Consider the following 17,440-nt stretch of genomic DNA (forward strand, 5'->3'; position numbering starts at 1 on the left):
TTTCTACACTTCTCAAAAGGTTGCCTACACTCTATCTCTCTTCACCTAAACACCCTAACCAAGGTATTGGAACATGGGATTTGGGGGCCCTGTAGATTCACTTTTAACTTCTGGTGACTTCTTGAAGTCATTTTGTAATCTTTAGCATTTTAATTGATTTCTCTAAGTCCTAATTATCTTCTCTGTTAAATATATTATATGCCTTGTAAAATTACTTGGAGGTGTAAAATGAATAGTTAAGTCCCAGCCAGCATAGAACCTGGCCCATGGGAAGTTCTGAATTACATTCAAATGTAGTGATTTTTTTTTCCCCCTCAATCATTTATCTTTAATTTTGTTGTGACATTTTGTCAGTCAATCTATAGTTAAATGTGATCAAAATGCAGTGCTTGGGGATCCTGTTGTGGCTCAGCGCCTTACGAAACCTACCAGTATTCATGAGGATGCAGGTTTGATCCCTGGCCTCACTCAGTGGGTTAAGGATCTGGCGTTGCGTGAGCTGAGGTATAGGTCACAGGCGTGGCTCAGGTCCCGAGTTGCTGTGTCTGTGGCATAGGCCGGCAGCTGCAACTCCTATTCGACTCCTAGCCTGGGAACTTCCATGTGCCATGGGTGTGGCCCTAAAAAAAAAATGCAGTGCTTATTAAAAATAACTATATAGCTTATTCAGCAATATTTATATCCTTAACTGTTCCTAGTCAGCTTCTAATTTGGTGTTATTTTCGTTATCTTAAAAAGATACTCAAAGAAGGATTACAGAAATATGTATATCCTCCAGAAACCACAGAAGACTTTGAAACAGAAAATGCTTTCCCACCCATAGAGGTCATGCTTGAAGTTCATGAGAATGTCATCTTTTTTGAGGATCCTATGGTTGCAAGGTGGGATGCTGAAGGTACAGTGATGCCTTAACCGGCTTTGATAATTATGTAATAAAAAGAGGTATAATAATACAAATCCTTAAAACAGGAAATGCAGCATGTAAACTGAGTTTCTCATCTAATATATTTCTATGTCAGTTCTAGAGTCTTTGCTTTGTTTGCTCTTAATGGAAATGAATAGGGATTAGAGTTTAAAATTTTACTGATTTTTATAAATATTAGTTCCTGAAGTGTTTATATCTGTCATATTCTCCAAACAATTACTTTATGGTTATATAATTATGTTTTTAAAAAGAAGGAAATAAAAATATCAAGAGAGTATAGCAAATCAAAAGCAAACAAAGGAAAAGCCTACTCTCTCTTGAAGTAGCCAACTAATGCAGATTGGGGTGATTAAAATTTGATTATTTTAATTTTACTGATTTATAAACTGCAAATCATATTAACACCAGATACTGAGGATGGGAAGTGGGTAAATGGGAAACCAGAGAAGGAGGAAAATTAGCCACTGTATGCCTCCTTACAACTTTGGACTGCAGAACCATGGGAAAGTATTGCTTATTCAAAATGTTAGATAAATATCAATAAAATCAGAAGTACTGACAGAGATACAAGTTAATAATTCAACAATCATTAACAAATACCTTATTTGGTGTTGGCTGACTAAACTTTGAAAGGTCTCAGTCTTGTAAATTAATGTGTGCAGTTTTGAGGCTCTTAGATGAAAGCTGAATAGCTTCTTTTGCTGGGGTTTTTTATTTATAATGAGTTTTTTCTACTATAGCTGGTTTACAGTGTTCTGTCAATTTTCTACTGTACAGCATGGTGACCCAGTTACACATACATGTATAGATTCTTTTTTCTCACATTATCATGCTCCATCATAAGTGACTAGACATAGTCACCTACCCAGCAGGATCTCATTGCTTATCCATTCCAAAGGCAATAGTTTGCATCCATTAACCCCAAATTCCCAATCCATCCCACTCCCTCCTCCCATCCCCTTGGCAACCACAAGTCTATTCTCCAAGTCCATGATTTTCTTTTCTATGCAAAGGTTCATTTGTGCCATATATTGGACTCCAGATATAAGTGATATCATATGTATTTGTCTTTCTCTTTCTGACTTACTTCACTTAGTATGAGAATCTCTGGTTCCATCCACGTTGCTGCGAAATGGCATTGTTTTGTTTTGCTTTTTAGGGCCGTATGCGCGGCATATGTCGGTTCTCAGGCTAGGGGTTCAATCAGAGCTACAGCTGTCGGCCAGTGCCACAGCCACAGCAACACAGGGTCTGAGCTGCATCTGTGACTTACACCACAGATCACGGCAACCCCAGATCCTTAACCCACTGAGGGAGGCCAGGGACCGAACCCACAACTTCACAGGGAGGGAAAGCTTACTAGTCATATTCGTTTCTGCTGCGCCACAACAGGAACTCCAATAGCTTTGCTTTTAATGTAGGTGAATTATTTTGCATACATCTATTTGTTAAAGGCTATACATCCTAGGAGATAGGTTTGGAATAGGTAAGATCATTAAGGCACCTAGCTATTATTTTATTTATTTAGTCATAGGGCAAAGAATTTAGAGAATATTTTATACTTTGAACTTTTTTTTTATAATTGCTGGAATACACAACTTTTTTGTTTGTGTAGACATAGCCACAAGATATTATTCCAGAAACAATTTATGTATTAAAAACAGTGTATTTCTGGAGTTCCCATCATGGCGCAGTGGTTAACGAATACGACTAGGAACCATGAGGTGGCGGGTTCGGTCCCTGGCCTTGCTCAGTGGGTTAAGGATCCGGTGTTGCCATGAGCTATGGTGTAGGTTGCAGACGCGGCTCCGATCCTGTGTTGCTGTGGCTCTGGCGTAGGCTGGCAACTACAGCTCCGATTAGACCCCTAGCCTGAGAACCTTCATATGCCACGGGAGTGGTCCCAGAAATGGCAAAAAAACAAAACAGTGTATTTCTATCAACATATTAAACTGTAAAATATATCAAAATGAGCATTAGGTAACTTTTTCCTTTCATGTTGCTTTAGAGGTTTCATTTTTCCTTATTTAATGATAATGTTCCTAAATATTCATCACATTAAATATTAAATTTAATATTTAAAATGTATTCACACTAAATTGGAATTAGACAAGGTAAGTTATCCCACATTATTCAAGGAAATATATAAAATCCGACTCAAACTGAAGTACTTATACGGCAGTACCCTACAACTCCAGTAATTTTTAAACCATGGGGAAACATTTTGCCAGGAAATATTAGAAATTTGGAGAACTTATTTATAGGCAATACTTTTTACATTTACAAATTATTCTTGTTAATGTAAAAACAAAAAGAATTATAAATAACTTAGTTTTCCAATATAATTGAATTTACTGTGTTGAATTTGAGTGTTGAAAATAGTCAGTGCCTTCCTCCATGTGAGAAGAGGAGAAAGCCAAGTAGAAAGGAAGAGGGGACAGTATTCGAGGAAGAGAATGATTCATTCATTTTGTTCCATAAATATGCAAAACAATAAGACAGGTAGAGACAAATGAGATAGAGTTCCTTTTTCCAGGAGTTTTCAAAGTTGTAGGAGAGGCAGACAGGAGAAAACCTCATAGTACAATACAGTGAGGAGCTGTGGAGCAGAACAGTGACTGGATCCCATCGGGAGAGTTAAGGAAGGCTTCTCCTAGGGTGGCATATTGAACAGGTCCTTAAGAGACGAAGAGAACATTCACATGTGAGTCTTTGTTGGAAATATGTCTTCGTTCGCTTGAGTATATCCCTAGGAGTGGGGTTGCTGGGTTGGATTGTTAATCGATGCTTTGGCTATTTAAGAAACAGCCAAATTGTTTTTCATAGTAGCTGTATCGGCAGTCTATGAGGTTTCCTATTTCTCCACACCCTCGCCAACATTTGTTGTTACCTGTATTATTATAGCCACTCTAGTGGGTATGAAATGGTACCTCATGGTTTTAATTTGTATTTCCCTAATGACTGGTAATGTTGAGCATCTTTTTTATTGCATTTATTATAGTTTTGTGTATCTTCTTTGATGAAGTATTTATTCAAATCTTTTTTTTTTCTTTTCTTTTTTCTTTTTTTTTTTTTTTTTGCATTTTAAGGCTACACCCACGGCATATGGAAGTTTCCAAACTAGGGTTGAATCAGAGCTACAGCTGCCGGCCTACGCCAGAGCCACAGCAATGCTGGCTCTGATCTGCATTTGCGACCTACACCATAGCTCTCAGCAACACCAAGTCCTTAACCCACTGAGCGAGGCCACATCTTCGTGGTTACTAGTTGGGTTCATTACTGCTGAGCTACAATGGGAACTCCTGCTTGTTCAAATCTTTTGTGCATATGTATGTTGGGTTGTGTTTTATTACTGGGTTGTAAGAGACACAAAAGACCACCTATTATATGATTGGATTTAATGAAAAGTCCAGAAAAGGCAAAGCTTTAGGGATAGGAAGTTTTTGTTTGTTTGTTTTTGTCCTTTTGCCTTTTCTAGGGCCGCTTCCAGTGGCATATGGAGGTTCCCAGGCTAGGGGTCGAATCAGAGCTGTAGCCACCGGCCTACACCAGAGTCACAGCAACACAGGATCCAAGCCGCATCTGCAACCTACACCACAGCTCATGGCAACCCTGGATCGTTAACCCACTGAGCAAGGCCAGGGACCGAACCTGCCACCTACCTCATGGTTCTTAGTCGGATTCGTTAACCACTGTGCCATGACGGGAACTCCATGGATAGGAAGTGTTTTAATGATTGCTTAGGGCTGGAGATAGGAATGGGAATGAACTATAAATGGACATAAGAGGTCTTATCAGGAAGATAATGTTCTAAAACTGGATGGTGGTGATGGTCGCACAGCTGGGTAAGTTTACTAAAATAACCATATACTCAAAACAGGTGAATATTAAAGTTGTTTTAAAAAGAAAGATGAAGAGAGGTTCTCTAAAAGATGAAGGAAGAGTCTTCCAGTAAGTAAGAACTGCAGGTGCAGAAGTATATGATGTTGTTGGGGAAAAAAAAAGTGTGGCTGGAAGGAGGTGTGAGAAGTGGCAAAGGATCAGGCCAGAAACAAGAGTCAGAGCTTCATTCCAAAGGTCTCACAACCATGCTCAGGAGTTTGGACTTGATCCTGTAGACAGGAAGAAACCTCAGCAGAGCTGGCTTTTGTTGAGGTTCTGTTCTAAATGTGAAAAATCAGTTTATACACATTACAGTTATTGGGGTGGTTTCATTCATCTTATTTTCGTTAAGGAAAAAATTAAATGTCATGTTCTTCCCAATTATAAAGCTAAACACTGGAAAACTGATGGCATCAGCAATGTCTCTCACAAGTCAGAAGAGAGACTTATAACCTTCAGTCTGGAAACTTTTGGCCCTGTTACCTTGATTCAAGATGCTCATGTTAATATGCCATACCAGTCATGGGAGCTAAGACCACTTGATGTGAATAAAGTACTTTTGACGGTGACTACAGTATTTATGGAGATTCAAATACAAATTAAGGTAAAGTCCTGTTATAGCAAGTCATATCAAAGAGAGAAGCTTCTTTGAGAGTGTGCCAAAGCAGTCAATCACTGGTGATTTACATATTGAAATATGTGTTTTATAAATGTATTTAAAACACTGAGCTAAAATTTCTAAATTAAATATTAATTGAATAGATCAGTAAAAACATGTAACAAGTGAGGTGAAAATCTGTACCCAAATTTACTAAGAATAGAGCGATTGCTGTCTCTGTCTCTGTGTCTCTCTGACTCTCTTCTGTGCAAGAAAAATTGGCAAATGTAGGATTAAAATGAAAGAATAGTGATTGATGAAGCTAAAAGCCTGGCTACAGTATAACTTTCAGAGAGTTGTTTTTTAATTAAAAAAATTTTTTTTGAGTATGGTTGATTTATAGTGCTGTATTAGTTCCAGGTGTACAGCAAAGTGAATCAGTCATACATATAAATATATCCATTCTTTTTTCCCATATAGGTTATTATAAACTATTTGAGTTGATTTCCCTGTGTTATACAGTAGGTTCTGGTTAATCATCTATTTTGTGCAATAGTATGTATATGTTATTCCCATCCTCCCAATCAATTCTTCTCTCTCCCCAAGGGTTTCACCTATGGTAACCATAAGATTGGTTTTGAAATCTGTTTGTTTCTAAGTTCTTTTGTATCATTTTTTTTTAAATTCCACATGTAAGTGATTTCATATGGATATTTGTCTTTTTTCTTCCTTTTATGGCCACACATGAAATATGAAAGTTCCTGGGCCAGGGATTGAATCCAAACCATAGCTGCAGAAACCCACTGCACAAGGCCGGGGAACAAATCCGCAGCGCCACAGGGACCCAAGCAGCTGCAGTCGGATTCTTAACCCACTGTGTCACAGTGGGAATGCCAGTATTTGTCTTTTTTCAGAGTTTTTTGATCCACTCTAGATAGGCTTTTTTTTTTTTTTTTTTTTTTTGGTCTTTTTAGGCATATGGAAGTTCCTAGGCTAGGGGTTGAATCGGAGCTACAGCTGACAGGCTATGCTACAGCAACAGCAATGCAGAGCAGATTCTGAGCTGCATCTGCAACTTACACCACAACTCAGACTTACACCACAACTTATGGCAATGCCAGATCCTTAATCCACTGAGCGAGGCCAGGGATTGAACCTGTGTCCTCATGGTTACTAGTCAGATTCATTTCTGCTGAGCCATGACGGTAACTCCTAAAGAGGCTTCTTAATCTTATCACCCAGCCATTTGCAGTCCCTTTCGAGGCTGTCTCTTAATGCGTCTTCATGCCTCATCAGAAATTACACAGTCTGCTGGAGTTCCCGTCGTGGCGCAGTGGTTAACGAATCCGACTAGGAACCATGAGGTTGCGGGTTCGATCCCTGCCCTTGCTCAGTGGGTTAACGATCCGGCGTTGCCGTGAGCTGTGGTGTAGGTTGCAGACGCGGCTCGGATCCCGCGTTGCTGTGGCTCTAGCGTAGGCCGGTGGCTCCAGCTCCAATTAGACCCCTAGCCTGGGAACCTCCATATGCCGCTGGAGCGGCCCAAGAAATAGCAACAACAACAACAAAAAAGACAAAAAAAAAAAAAAAGAAATTACACAGTCTGCTGGGATTTCCCTGGTGGCCTTGGGGTTAAGAATTCGGTGTTGTCACTGCTTTGGGTTTGATCCTAGGCCTGAGAACGTCTGCATGCCATGAGTACAGGAAAAAAAGGAAGGGAGGGAGAAAGGAAAAGGGGAAAAGTTACACAGTCTGAAGTTTAGAGAGACAAAAAGTAGATTTAGTGCTTGTCTGAAGCTGAGGGTGGGGATGGGGAGTCACTGTAAATGGGCGTAAGAGATTTTATTGAGGAGGCTGCAGATGTCCTGAAACTGATTTATGGTGACAGTTGTGCACCATTCAGTAAAGTTACAAAAGATCATTGGCCTGTGCACTTGAAATGGGTGAATTTTATGACATGTCAAGTATACCTTGTGAAAGTTGTTTTTAAAAAAGAGGTAACCTGAAATTCCTCATGAATGTGGTAGGAAGGCTAAAAATATCATCCTTATGAATGTGGTAGGAAGGCTAAAATATCATCAAACTTTGCTTTTAAAATCAGATGAGCAATGTGAACTCTGTATACCTTCAATTTGCCACTTTGAAAACTTTAAAAGTGGATAATAATTTTGTATTATGTTAAAACTTTGCATGTCTAAAAAAATTATGATCTTCAGAGTGTCCGTTGTGGCTCAGTGGTAATGAACCTGACTAGGCTCCATGAGGTTGCGGGTTTGATCCCTGGCCCTGCTCAGTGGGTTAAGGATCCAGCATTGCCGTGAGCTGTGGTGTAGGTCACAGACACTGCTTGGATCTGGCGTTGCTGTGGCTGTGGTGTAGGCCAGCAGCTGAAGCTCTGATTGACCCCTAGCCTGGGAACCTCCATATGCCGTGGGTGCGGCCCTAAATTTAAAAAAAAAAAAAATTATGATCCTTAAAAGTTGCAACATGATTTCTGTCAAATAGCTATTATGCATCCAAACACCTTCAGTATTCTTAGATCATAAGTTATAAAGCAGGAGATTTGCGAGATCCTTTAGTTCAGTCCTTGGATTGCTCAGATAAGCTCCCAAAGAGTTTCATCTGCCAAAGGTACCATGAAGACTTTGTGGTGGTGCTTTTGGATCAGACCCAAAACATATTTCTTCTGCATACTTTTTAATATAGGATAATAGAAGATTTTAAAAAAATGGTATAAAGAGGGAGTTCCCTGATGGGACAGCAGGTTAAGGATCTGGCACTATCACTGCTGTGTGTGGCTCTGGTCACATGTCACAACTTTGCATGCCATGTGCATGGACAAAAATAAAATAACAGTAATATAAAGAACCTAATGGCTAAAGCTGGAAGGATAATGAGGTAATAAATTCTTTAACTTATATAAAAGCTTCTTCTTTTTTTTTCTGTTGAAACTAGGAAAACTTCTGCATGTTAGCTTCAATAAAACTAAATAACAAAAAGCATTACTCTATTTTGGAAGAAAAGTGGATGACTCCTATTTCTTTCATTCTTGCTTTGAAAGAAGCTGGACTGAATATCTTCCCTACCAGACACTCTCATTTTTATGTTGCTACAAACTATAAGGTAAGAATGAATCTTTCCAAATTTAATGTGATGGACATTTAGAATGTTAGCAGGTATTAAACCTTATATAAATCTTAAATGGTACATGATAGGTTTTCTGTAATCACTGATAGAAGATTATAGTTGGCAAGGAAGGAATAAAGGGCAAAACCCAGAAATCCAGGGTTCGCTCAAATTTAATAGTCCTCCCCAAGAAAGTAAGCCTGCAGTATGATCTTTGCATTGACAAATGGAGAATAAATAACCACATCTGGTTGGTTTAGTGCAAAGTCTGAGCACCTTTGCGTTATTTGTATACTTTCTTTCTTCTACCAGACTGGATATATGTAAGATTTCTTAAAAGGGTAAATGACTCAGCAGTTTCTCAAACATGATAAGTCAGGCAAAATTAAACAGATCCCAGGACCACCAATATACAAAACCCATCTGTTTCTTGGCAGAGCCTCTCTGTCTGACACTGCTTCAGGTAACTCATCAGGCTTTAGTTCAATGAGAGCCTTCCATGTTAAATAGTGAGCTCCTTAAAGGCTGTGACCATTTCTTAATCAGCTGTGACTTTTTTAGCACCTAGCCTATTTCTAGAATACAGTAGATGTTTACCAAACATTTATGATACATGAATGAAGACAAAGTGGCTTCTAATTATGAAAGGTGTTTTGGGCAGTAAAGTTCTACACTTAAGAACAAGTTTATAATATACCAGAAAATGGCAATATAGGTAGACACATATAACATTGAAAATAATATTGATAAGTGTGTGTGTATATTTACACATATATATGAAAATTTCTATATATAGAAATTAGAAGTTTTCATATATATTTGCATAGGGAAAAAAAAAACACCTTGGTTTTAGTAACTCAAATTGCCAGTGACTCACAAATACTGAATGTCATATACTATTTAGAATTTCTTATACTATTCAGAATATTGTAGTCAAGAACTTTTTTCCTGAACATTTATACCCTAGATATAACATTAGCAAATAAAACAAAGGTCCCTGCCCCTTGTGGAGCTGACATTCTAGTAGAGGGAAGCAAAAATAAATAATAAACATAATAAAATATATTGCATGTCAAAAGGTGATAAGTGGTCTGAAAAAAAGAAAAGGTAGATCAGGAATTAGGGCAGCAAACAATATAAAACAGGGTGGAGGGGGCAGGGCACACCTCTCCCTCAATGAGAAGGTAAGATTTGAACAATGAGAAGGTAAGATCTGAGCAAAAATTCAAGGTAGGGAATTTAGCTGAGTTATATTTGGAAGGATATCAGCTTCCAGGTGGAGAGAAGAGCTGGGGAGAGCCCTGAGGCACTGGCTGGATGGATTTGAGAATGGAGAAGCAGCAAGGATGGGGTGCCCAGAGCCAGAGCATGAAGGGAGAAGAAAAGGGGAGAAGGCCAGAATGATAATGGTGGGTGTTGGGGGGTGTCAGACCACAGACGCCCTTGTGGAGCATTGTATATGACTGCAGCTGCTACTTGGAGAGGAAGAGAAAGTCATTGCCCATTCTGAGAAAGAAGCCCAGGTAATAGGACTTACATTTTAAGTCTCTCTGTGTTGAGAACAGACTAGACTATGGGAGGCCAGGGATGGAAGGGAGACCTGAGAGGCTCTGCAGTCAATTCTATTTATTTTTCTGTCGACAGCTTCCTTTGGTAGAAATAAAAGCTTATCGACAGATGGCCCTGCTGAGTTCTGCTTTTGCATTCGGCTGGAGCAAGTGGAATGCAGTATGTGATTCTAAAAAAGTTGTATTTCAGGTAAAGTATGCAAGACCCCATTATACTACTTTGTCCTCCAAAAGAAGATAAAGTACTCAAAAACTAAATGAATGTAGACCTTGTTTTCTCCTCTTTAAAAGGTGAAAAAATTAACATTCAAAATGTAGTTTTAAAACTTAGTTTTTCTTTAATTCTGTCAAAAATATAAAACCAAAGCACATTGTCCACTATGGTATCAAATGCTCTTGATTTCAGGCAATATTGCATAGCACCTGAAGAACAAATGATTCATAAACAAATGATTCTCTTCTCTGAGAGGCCTCCAACTTAACCTTCTGGCACATTTACAAATGCCTAATAAAGGTATCCCAAGGACCTTCTATTGTGGCTCAGCGATTATGAACCCTACTAGTATCCATGAAGATGTGGGTTTGATCCCTGGCCTTGCTCAGGGGGGACTTTTTTTGAAATGGATAAGCAGTGAGATCCTGCTGTGTAGCACTGGGAACTATATCTAGTCACTTAACGATGGAGCATGATAATGTGAGAAAAAAGAATCTATACATGTATGTGTAACTGGATCACCTTGCTGTATAGTAGAAAACCTGACAGAACACTGTAAACCAACTATAATGGAAAAAAATAAAAATCAGTATAAAATTAAAAAAAAAAAAAAAAAAAAAAGCATCCGGCATTGCCGTGAGCTATGGTGTAGGTCACAGACATGGCTAGGATCTGGCATGGCTATGGCTGTGGTGTAGGCCAGCAGCTGCAGCTCTGACTTGAAGCCTAGCCTGGGAAACTCCATAGGCTCTGGGTGCGGCCCTAAAAAAACCAAAAAAAAAAAAAGGGGGGGGGGACAGTAAGAATGTTTTTTTTTATGTTAGCAATTTGGGGAATTAAATTAAGCCCTTCACATATAATACTCTACTGTCAAAATACCTAATGAAAGAGGAAACTATTAACAGATTAATTTTCTTTTTCTTTAGGTGAGGGAATACCTTCCCAAGGAAGAACCCATTCAGAATCCCAATTGGACACTTTTAATGTTTAGCGGTGACAGGGCACAAAGTCTCAGGATCAACGAAAACAGTGAGGCATTCTCTGAGGCCCTTAAAGAAGAAACTGAGTTTCACTCCACTTTATACCACATGGTTAAGGATTTTGCTTCTAAAGAAGCGATGAGGTACATTAGGTGTTCCAACTGCCAGTTTATTGACTCTGTGTGCCATATGCTTCTCTCTACTAGATTACTCAGCTATTCCTAATCTCCACTGGTAAATTTTATTCAGTAGGAACAATCCAGCACCTTGGAGGAAAAAAATCAGGTATTTCTTCAACAAAGTGTCATGAGTGAATATCTTTCAAGTAGAGCACTTAAATGATATATAATCGGCATTTAATACTCAAAATGTATTGTTTAAAGTCTTTTTCCTCCTTATACCCAGCCTACTATGACATCCAACGTTCACTGTACAAAAATTTGAATCGTTCTTTATTTCAATAAATTTTAACAAACAATAACAGCGCCTCCTCAAAAAGCCCATTAAAAAATCTTATAGGCAGGCTTCCTCCCCATTGTATTTTAGTTTGGAAGGTCATCACAAAAAGGGGGACTATAAAATATCTTACAAATCATTCTAAGAACCTGTGGTTCCATGCTCTAATCTCCCAGCTAAAAGTTACTAGTTTACAAAGTTCAGATACTGAAACTTTAAAAATCAAGATACACACGTTAGGATGTCACACTGGCGGAGGCCCATTGTGTCGGAGTCTGGCAAATGGCCACAAGATACGTTCCAGAGTCATCCAGGAGTCCCCATCCTGTGTGGGAGCAGCATCCACGGACTTTTGGAAAAATCGGCCTGTGAAGAAGCTCATCAGTGCTGCAAACAGTACAATGAAAGCCACAGAAAGCCAGAGGGCCTTATTGGCCTCCCTGATGAAAGTCGTGAGATTGGTGGCCCAGGAAGCTATTGTGTGGTACCTACAAGGAAAATGCAAAAGCAGAATTCGGTAAGCACAATGATCTGCTATTAGAAACAACACTACTTTTACCAGCAATCATCAGGTTACCCATCTGCCCCACATAATCCCACCCACACGACCTCATAACCAGCAGCCTTATGTGATCTATCCTCTTGGCTTTGGTCACAAGCTACCTACCCTCCCCACCCCATAATTTTTAGAATTAAAGAAATGATTTGCTGGTTAAGAATCTGAAAATTATGGGATTTACATATAATTTAACTTCTAACAAGCGTATTTGAGTATTAATGTCATTCTTTCCATCAGGTAAGGCCTCTTACCTTCTCATGGTGGAAACAGTGTTACTGGGTAGAGCAGGATGTATGTGTATGTACGTATTTATGTGCATAGAAACATGCCACTTATTTCCCACCACAACCCGGACTTTTACTGTACTGAAATTCAAACTCTTTCTTTTAGAAACACCCACCAAAAAAGCTTATTACAGCATCATTATAAGCCTTTGAAAATAGTTAACTCTGTGTTAGACCCTGTTCTAAGGATTTTACATGTGCTCATTCATCTAGTCATGAGAGTGAAACAATGGCACAGGGAGTATTATCATCCATATTTTATAAATGAAGAAGTTGGTGCTCATCTTAGAGCTCATGTCATGGCTCAGCTGTAACAAACCCAACTAGTACCCATGAGGATTCAAATTCGATCCCTGGCCTTACTCAGTGGGTTAAAGATCCGGCATAGCCACAAGCTGTGGTATAGATATGTGGCTTGGATCTGGCGTTGTGATGGCTGTGGAGTAGGCCTCCCATTCGACCCCCAGCCTGGGAACTTGCATGTGCCATGGCTGCGACCCTAAAGAGAAAGAGAAAATGGATGAACTTGCCCAGGTCACAGAGCTGGTTAGAGAGCTAGAATTGAGCCTGGGCCATCTGGCTCCAAGACCACGTTCTTAACACTGTGAACTTTCTTGCCTCTTGTAGCTCATAGGTTCGGGGATAATTCTTGAAGACCACATGGAGTTTGTCATTCACCTGAAATTTAACAATTTAAAAGGTCTTTTAGGAGTTCCCTGGTGGCCTAGCAGTTAAAGATCTGGTGTCATCACTGCTGTGGCTCTAAGTCGATCCCTTCCCCAGGAATTTTCATATGCCATGAGTGCAGCCAAAAACAAAACAGGATAAAATAAAAATAAATAAATAGGAGCTCCTGCTGTGGTCCAAAGGGATCGGAGGCATCTCTGGAGCACTGGGACAGAGGCTCAGTGGTAGAGTGGGTTAAGGATCTGTGTTGCCGCAGCTTAGATCTGATCCCTGGGAACTCCACATGTCACGAGGTGGCCAAAAAATAAAAATAAATCAATAAATAATGAAGTGTTTTTTTAGTAATGTGATTAAGACAGATACTGCTAACCCTGCCTTTCTTTTCCCCTTTCTACCAAAATGGTATCTTTTAGCAAGTAGACAACTCACATTGAAGAGACGTCCCATTTTGATGGATTGTTTTTCTTTTCAGAAAGACTTGGCTTTCTTGTCCTTTCGACTATTTCTTCTTCAGGTGGTCCCAAGTCATCTTTAGTTCTGTAAATAAGTATTGTTTTTAAATATTAAACTATGGATAATATGCTATAATTACTTATAAAATATTGCTAAATTTTACTATATTACTAAGGAGGTACACATATTTCTTTTGCTTTAGGAAGTTTTGATAAATATCCAATCACTGTGATTTCTTTCTCTGCATGTGTGGGTAACTGTGCTTTAAAAATTAAATGTTGATGCCATATTTCTTCCTCTACTATATGTTTTTTATTCAACATATAGCAAAATTTTTCTCAATATGTATTCTTTCACCACTTTTTTTTTTCTTCCTTTTTATGGCCCCACCTGCAGCATGTGGAGATTCCCAGGCTATGGGTTGAATCGGAGCTAAGCTGCTGGCCTACACAAGAGCCACAGCAACACGGGATCCAAGCCATGTCTGCAACCTACACCACAGCTCACGGCAACAATGGATCCTTAACCCACTGAGCAAGGCCAGTGATTGAACCCAAATCTTCATGAACCGTAATCAGGTCTGTTAACCACTGAGCCATGAAGGGAACTTCACTACATGTTTTTTATATCCCATAGGAACAATTTACTTTGCTCTTTTCTGTCTTTTGAGCAATGCTAAATTGGAATAACATCAAAGTGTCATTTCTTTCTCTAAAAAAATCTTAATAATTTTAAAAGTGGGGAGTTCCCATTGGGACTCAGTGGGTTACGAACCCGACTAGTATCCATGAGGATGTGAGTTCTATCCCTGGCCTCACTCAGTGGGTTAAGGATCCATTGTTGCCACGAGCTGTGGTATAGGTTGCAGACATGGCTTGGATCCCGTGTCGCTGTGGCTGTGGTGGAGGCTGACAGCTGGAGCTGCCATTCAACCCCTAGCCTGGGAACTTCTATGCCTCAGATGCCGCCCTAAAAAATAAATTTTTTTTTTTTAGTGTTTATGAGAATATGTTGAGTGTAAAACTGCCTAAAGTAAACTAGTATCCAGTGAGTTTGGAAATAGCAATTGGGCTGACTATATTTTGAATAAAATTATATTATCTAAACATAATCATATTACCTGAACAAAACTTAATTGCTTCCTTACTGATGTTCCATGTTTCATGTTCCCTAGTGAGTTCCTGATTGGATTTGACTTTTGAAATCCTAAACTCCTAATCCCCTCACAATTGCCAAGTGGAACTTTGTCTCAAAGTTTTTGGTTTTGTTTTTCAGTTAAACATCTATACAGAATGTACATGGTATATTTTAGTTTTTATTTATTTATTTATTTTTTGTCTTTTTGTCTTTTTAGGGCTGCACCCGTGGCACATGGAGCTTCCCAGGCTAGGGGTCTAATCGGAGCTCTTGCTGCCGGCCTACACCAGAGCCACAGCAATGCCAGATCCAAGCCACATCTGGGACCTACACCACAGCTCAGGGCAACGCTGGATCCTTAACCCATTGAGTGAGGCCAGGGATCCAACCCACACCCTCATGATTCCTAGTTGGATTCGTTTCTGCTGAGCCATGACACGAACTCCGAGTTCAGTTTTTAAAGGGAACAAGGCCCTAAAGCCAGCAAGATTCTCAAGGTTTCAGGCTTTTGTTTGCAAAATCTCAGGGGGAATCATACCATACTAACAAAAATTTTAAAATAGATTATAATCACTCAAGGAAACCCTGGATCTTTTTTATCCCAAATCAGAAAACATCCGTTGTGTTAATGCCAAATCTAAAAAGGGTTTTCAACACATGCAATAGGCTCCCAGGATTATTTAAAGGGGAAAAAAAGAAAAAAAAAAAAAAAAGGCCTTGAAGGTACACACTGTCTCACTCATCCTCGCATAATAGGCATGCAATAAATGTGTATAAAATGAACCTAAAATCACTTAAGAACTCTACAGATGGGGAAACAGGGACCAAACAAGGTTAACCAATTTGTCCAGTGTCACCCAAGGATTTAGAGGCAGTATTTCTTCATACCCTTCCCTCTTTCCCTCTACCTTTCACTAAAGAAATATATTTAACTTGCTAGATTTTTGAGACAGCAATTTAGACTTTTATGTTTCCCATATGCTTCATTTACTTAAAGACAAGACAGATGTATATAACATGCACATATATCACCTATGTGCCCATGTGTTAGATATACATACATGTGGTATATAATTCATCTAAGTAAATGGACATTTTATTTGGGGGACTTTTTATTCCCCTTTCCCCTGATGGCAAGATACCGACACAGGCCAATACCTATCTTCACAAATCCTGCAAATCCCAGAGTCTTTTCTCACTTAAGACCTGAAACCATGCAGGACTAAGTGCTACGGGAGTGAATGTGCTCTCAAGTAACATTGATATAGAGCTTTGTAGTTGATAAACGTCTTAAACAGTGAATGATCTTTTGGATGATACAGCTTGGTTCTCAAGTCCATAAAGTAAAAGTGATCCCCCCTGTTTATGCCCCCATCACGTCAGGTTAATAAACACATCAAGCTTCACCTACTTTAGTTCACATTTTTCTTCTTCAGCATCTGCCCAGGAATAGGTGCTAATAAATCGATGTAATGAGGGACGGTGTTCACTCTGCTTTGACCCCAAAATACGCCTAAATAAAGATGATTATATCCACTTGTCAAATCAAATACTTCTGTAGCCATTACCAATTTATTTCCCACTACCTTAATCAATACAAAAATTATACATTCTCATTTCTCCTTGGCATATTCATGCCAGACTTATTTCATAAGAAAATTTCATGATCACATGCCTATTTTCATAATTACTCTGCATCTGCTCTGTACAAATTAAATGTCATTCTATCATTTATTTCAAATATCTCCTTTAGCCCAATTATAAAATACTAAAGTTCCCAAAGAGCCACCATAAATTTATACTTACCAACTGCTTGACCTCCTACCAAATCGGTCATTATTTTCCATCCCAGCCACCTTTAAAGTTCAGATGGTAAAGAAATAATAAAATGGATTTAGTAAAGTAAGTTTATATCTTTGTCATATGAAAAATAAATTTACTTCTAAGAACACGTAGAATCTTACCATTCCTGCATTTCCAATATTTCTGGGCAAAGAGGCAATGGTCACTCTTCGAAGAGAAGATGGCTACCCAAAGGGGGAAAATGTATGTTTTGAAAACTCTCAATACTTTATCCTTGTATGAAACACTGATGAATACTCTCATGTGTACATCTATACACTTGACCACTGTAAAAACAGTGGACATAGGAGTTCCCATCATGATGCAGCAGAAATGAATCCGACTTTAATCCAAATCCGGGTTAAGGATCTGGTGTTGCTGTGAGCTGTGGTGTAGGTTGCAGACGTGGCTCAGATCTGGCAGCTGTAGCTCCAATTACACCCCTCGCCTGGGAACCTCCATATGCCGCTGGTGTGGCCCTAAAAAGCAAAAAAAAAGCAGTGGACATATTTTCAAGACATATTTTCCAATGGCCAAACTGCCTTCCAGAAATAGCTTATCAATTTCTATTTCACCTTTTCTAATACTGGATGAGTATAATTTTTGCCAATCAAATAAGGAACATAAGGTTTTCTGTTTTGGTTTCTAGGAATATTGAACAGTTTTTCTATGCCAAATAACCATGTGTATATCTGCTCTATGAGGCCCCTATTTATGATTTTTGCCTGT

At 39.0% G+C, this 17,440-nt stretch overlaps 2 protein-coding genes across 63 annotated transcripts in view; one reads left to right on the plus strand and one right to left on the minus strand.

Annotated features, from left to right (window-relative positions):
• DNAI7 (dynein axonemal intermediate chain 7) overlaps window positions 1–14,021 on the plus strand; it is a 93,190-nt gene extending 79,169 nt beyond the window's left edge. For 18 of the 38 annotated variants that reach the window (XR_014803711.1, XR_014803716.1, XM_084956536.1 and 15 more), the window contains 5 exons: window positions 739–895; window positions 5,197–5,411; window positions 8,361–8,528; window positions 10,176–10,289; window positions 11,240–14,021. Coding sequence is in view for 16 of the 38 variants with exons in the window: in XM_084956536.1 (XP_084812662.1) it covers window positions 739–895; window positions 5,197–5,411; window positions 8,361–8,528; window positions 10,176–10,289; window positions 11,240–11,518 (933 nt within the window). In the remaining 22 variants the exon portion in view is untranslated. The remainder of the gene's footprint in view (window positions 1–738; window positions 896–5,196; window positions 5,412–8,360; window positions 8,529–10,175; window positions 10,290–11,239) is intronic. The other 20 variants (XR_014803708.1, XR_014803705.1, XR_014803718.1 and 17 more) reach the window with 3 other exon arrangements.
• Window positions 11,729–17,440, minus strand: part of IRAG2 (inositol 1,4,5-triphosphate receptor associated 2) — a 124,674-nt gene continuing 118,962 nt past the window's right edge. For 20 of the 25 annotated variants that reach the window (XM_084956525.1, XM_084956523.1, XM_084956518.1 and 17 more), the window contains 5 exons: window positions 16,834–16,896; window positions 16,676–16,725; window positions 16,281–16,382; window positions 13,709–13,816; window positions 11,729–12,237 (listed from right to left, as the gene is read on the minus strand). In XM_084956525.1, coding sequence (XP_084812651.1) covers window positions 11,994–12,237; window positions 13,709–13,816; window positions 16,281–16,382; window positions 16,676–16,725; window positions 16,834–16,896 — 567 coding nt within the window. In that variant the 3' untranslated portion in view covers window positions 11,729–11,993. The remainder of the gene's footprint in view (window positions 12,238–13,708; window positions 13,817–16,280; window positions 16,383–16,675; window positions 16,726–16,833; window positions 16,897–17,440) is intronic. The other 5 variants (XM_084956529.1, XM_084956530.1, XM_084956528.1 and 2 more) reach the window with 1 other exon arrangement.

Source organism: Sus scrofa, chromosome 5 (assembly GCF_054392235.1).
Source record: "Sus scrofa isolate SSC_HxYL_T2T_F1_AM1 chromosome 5, Sscrofa_HxYL_maternal_Yorkshire_Landrace_v2.0, whole genome shotgun sequence".
NCBI lineage: Eukaryota > Metazoa > Chordata > Mammalia > Artiodactyla > Suidae > Sus > Sus scrofa.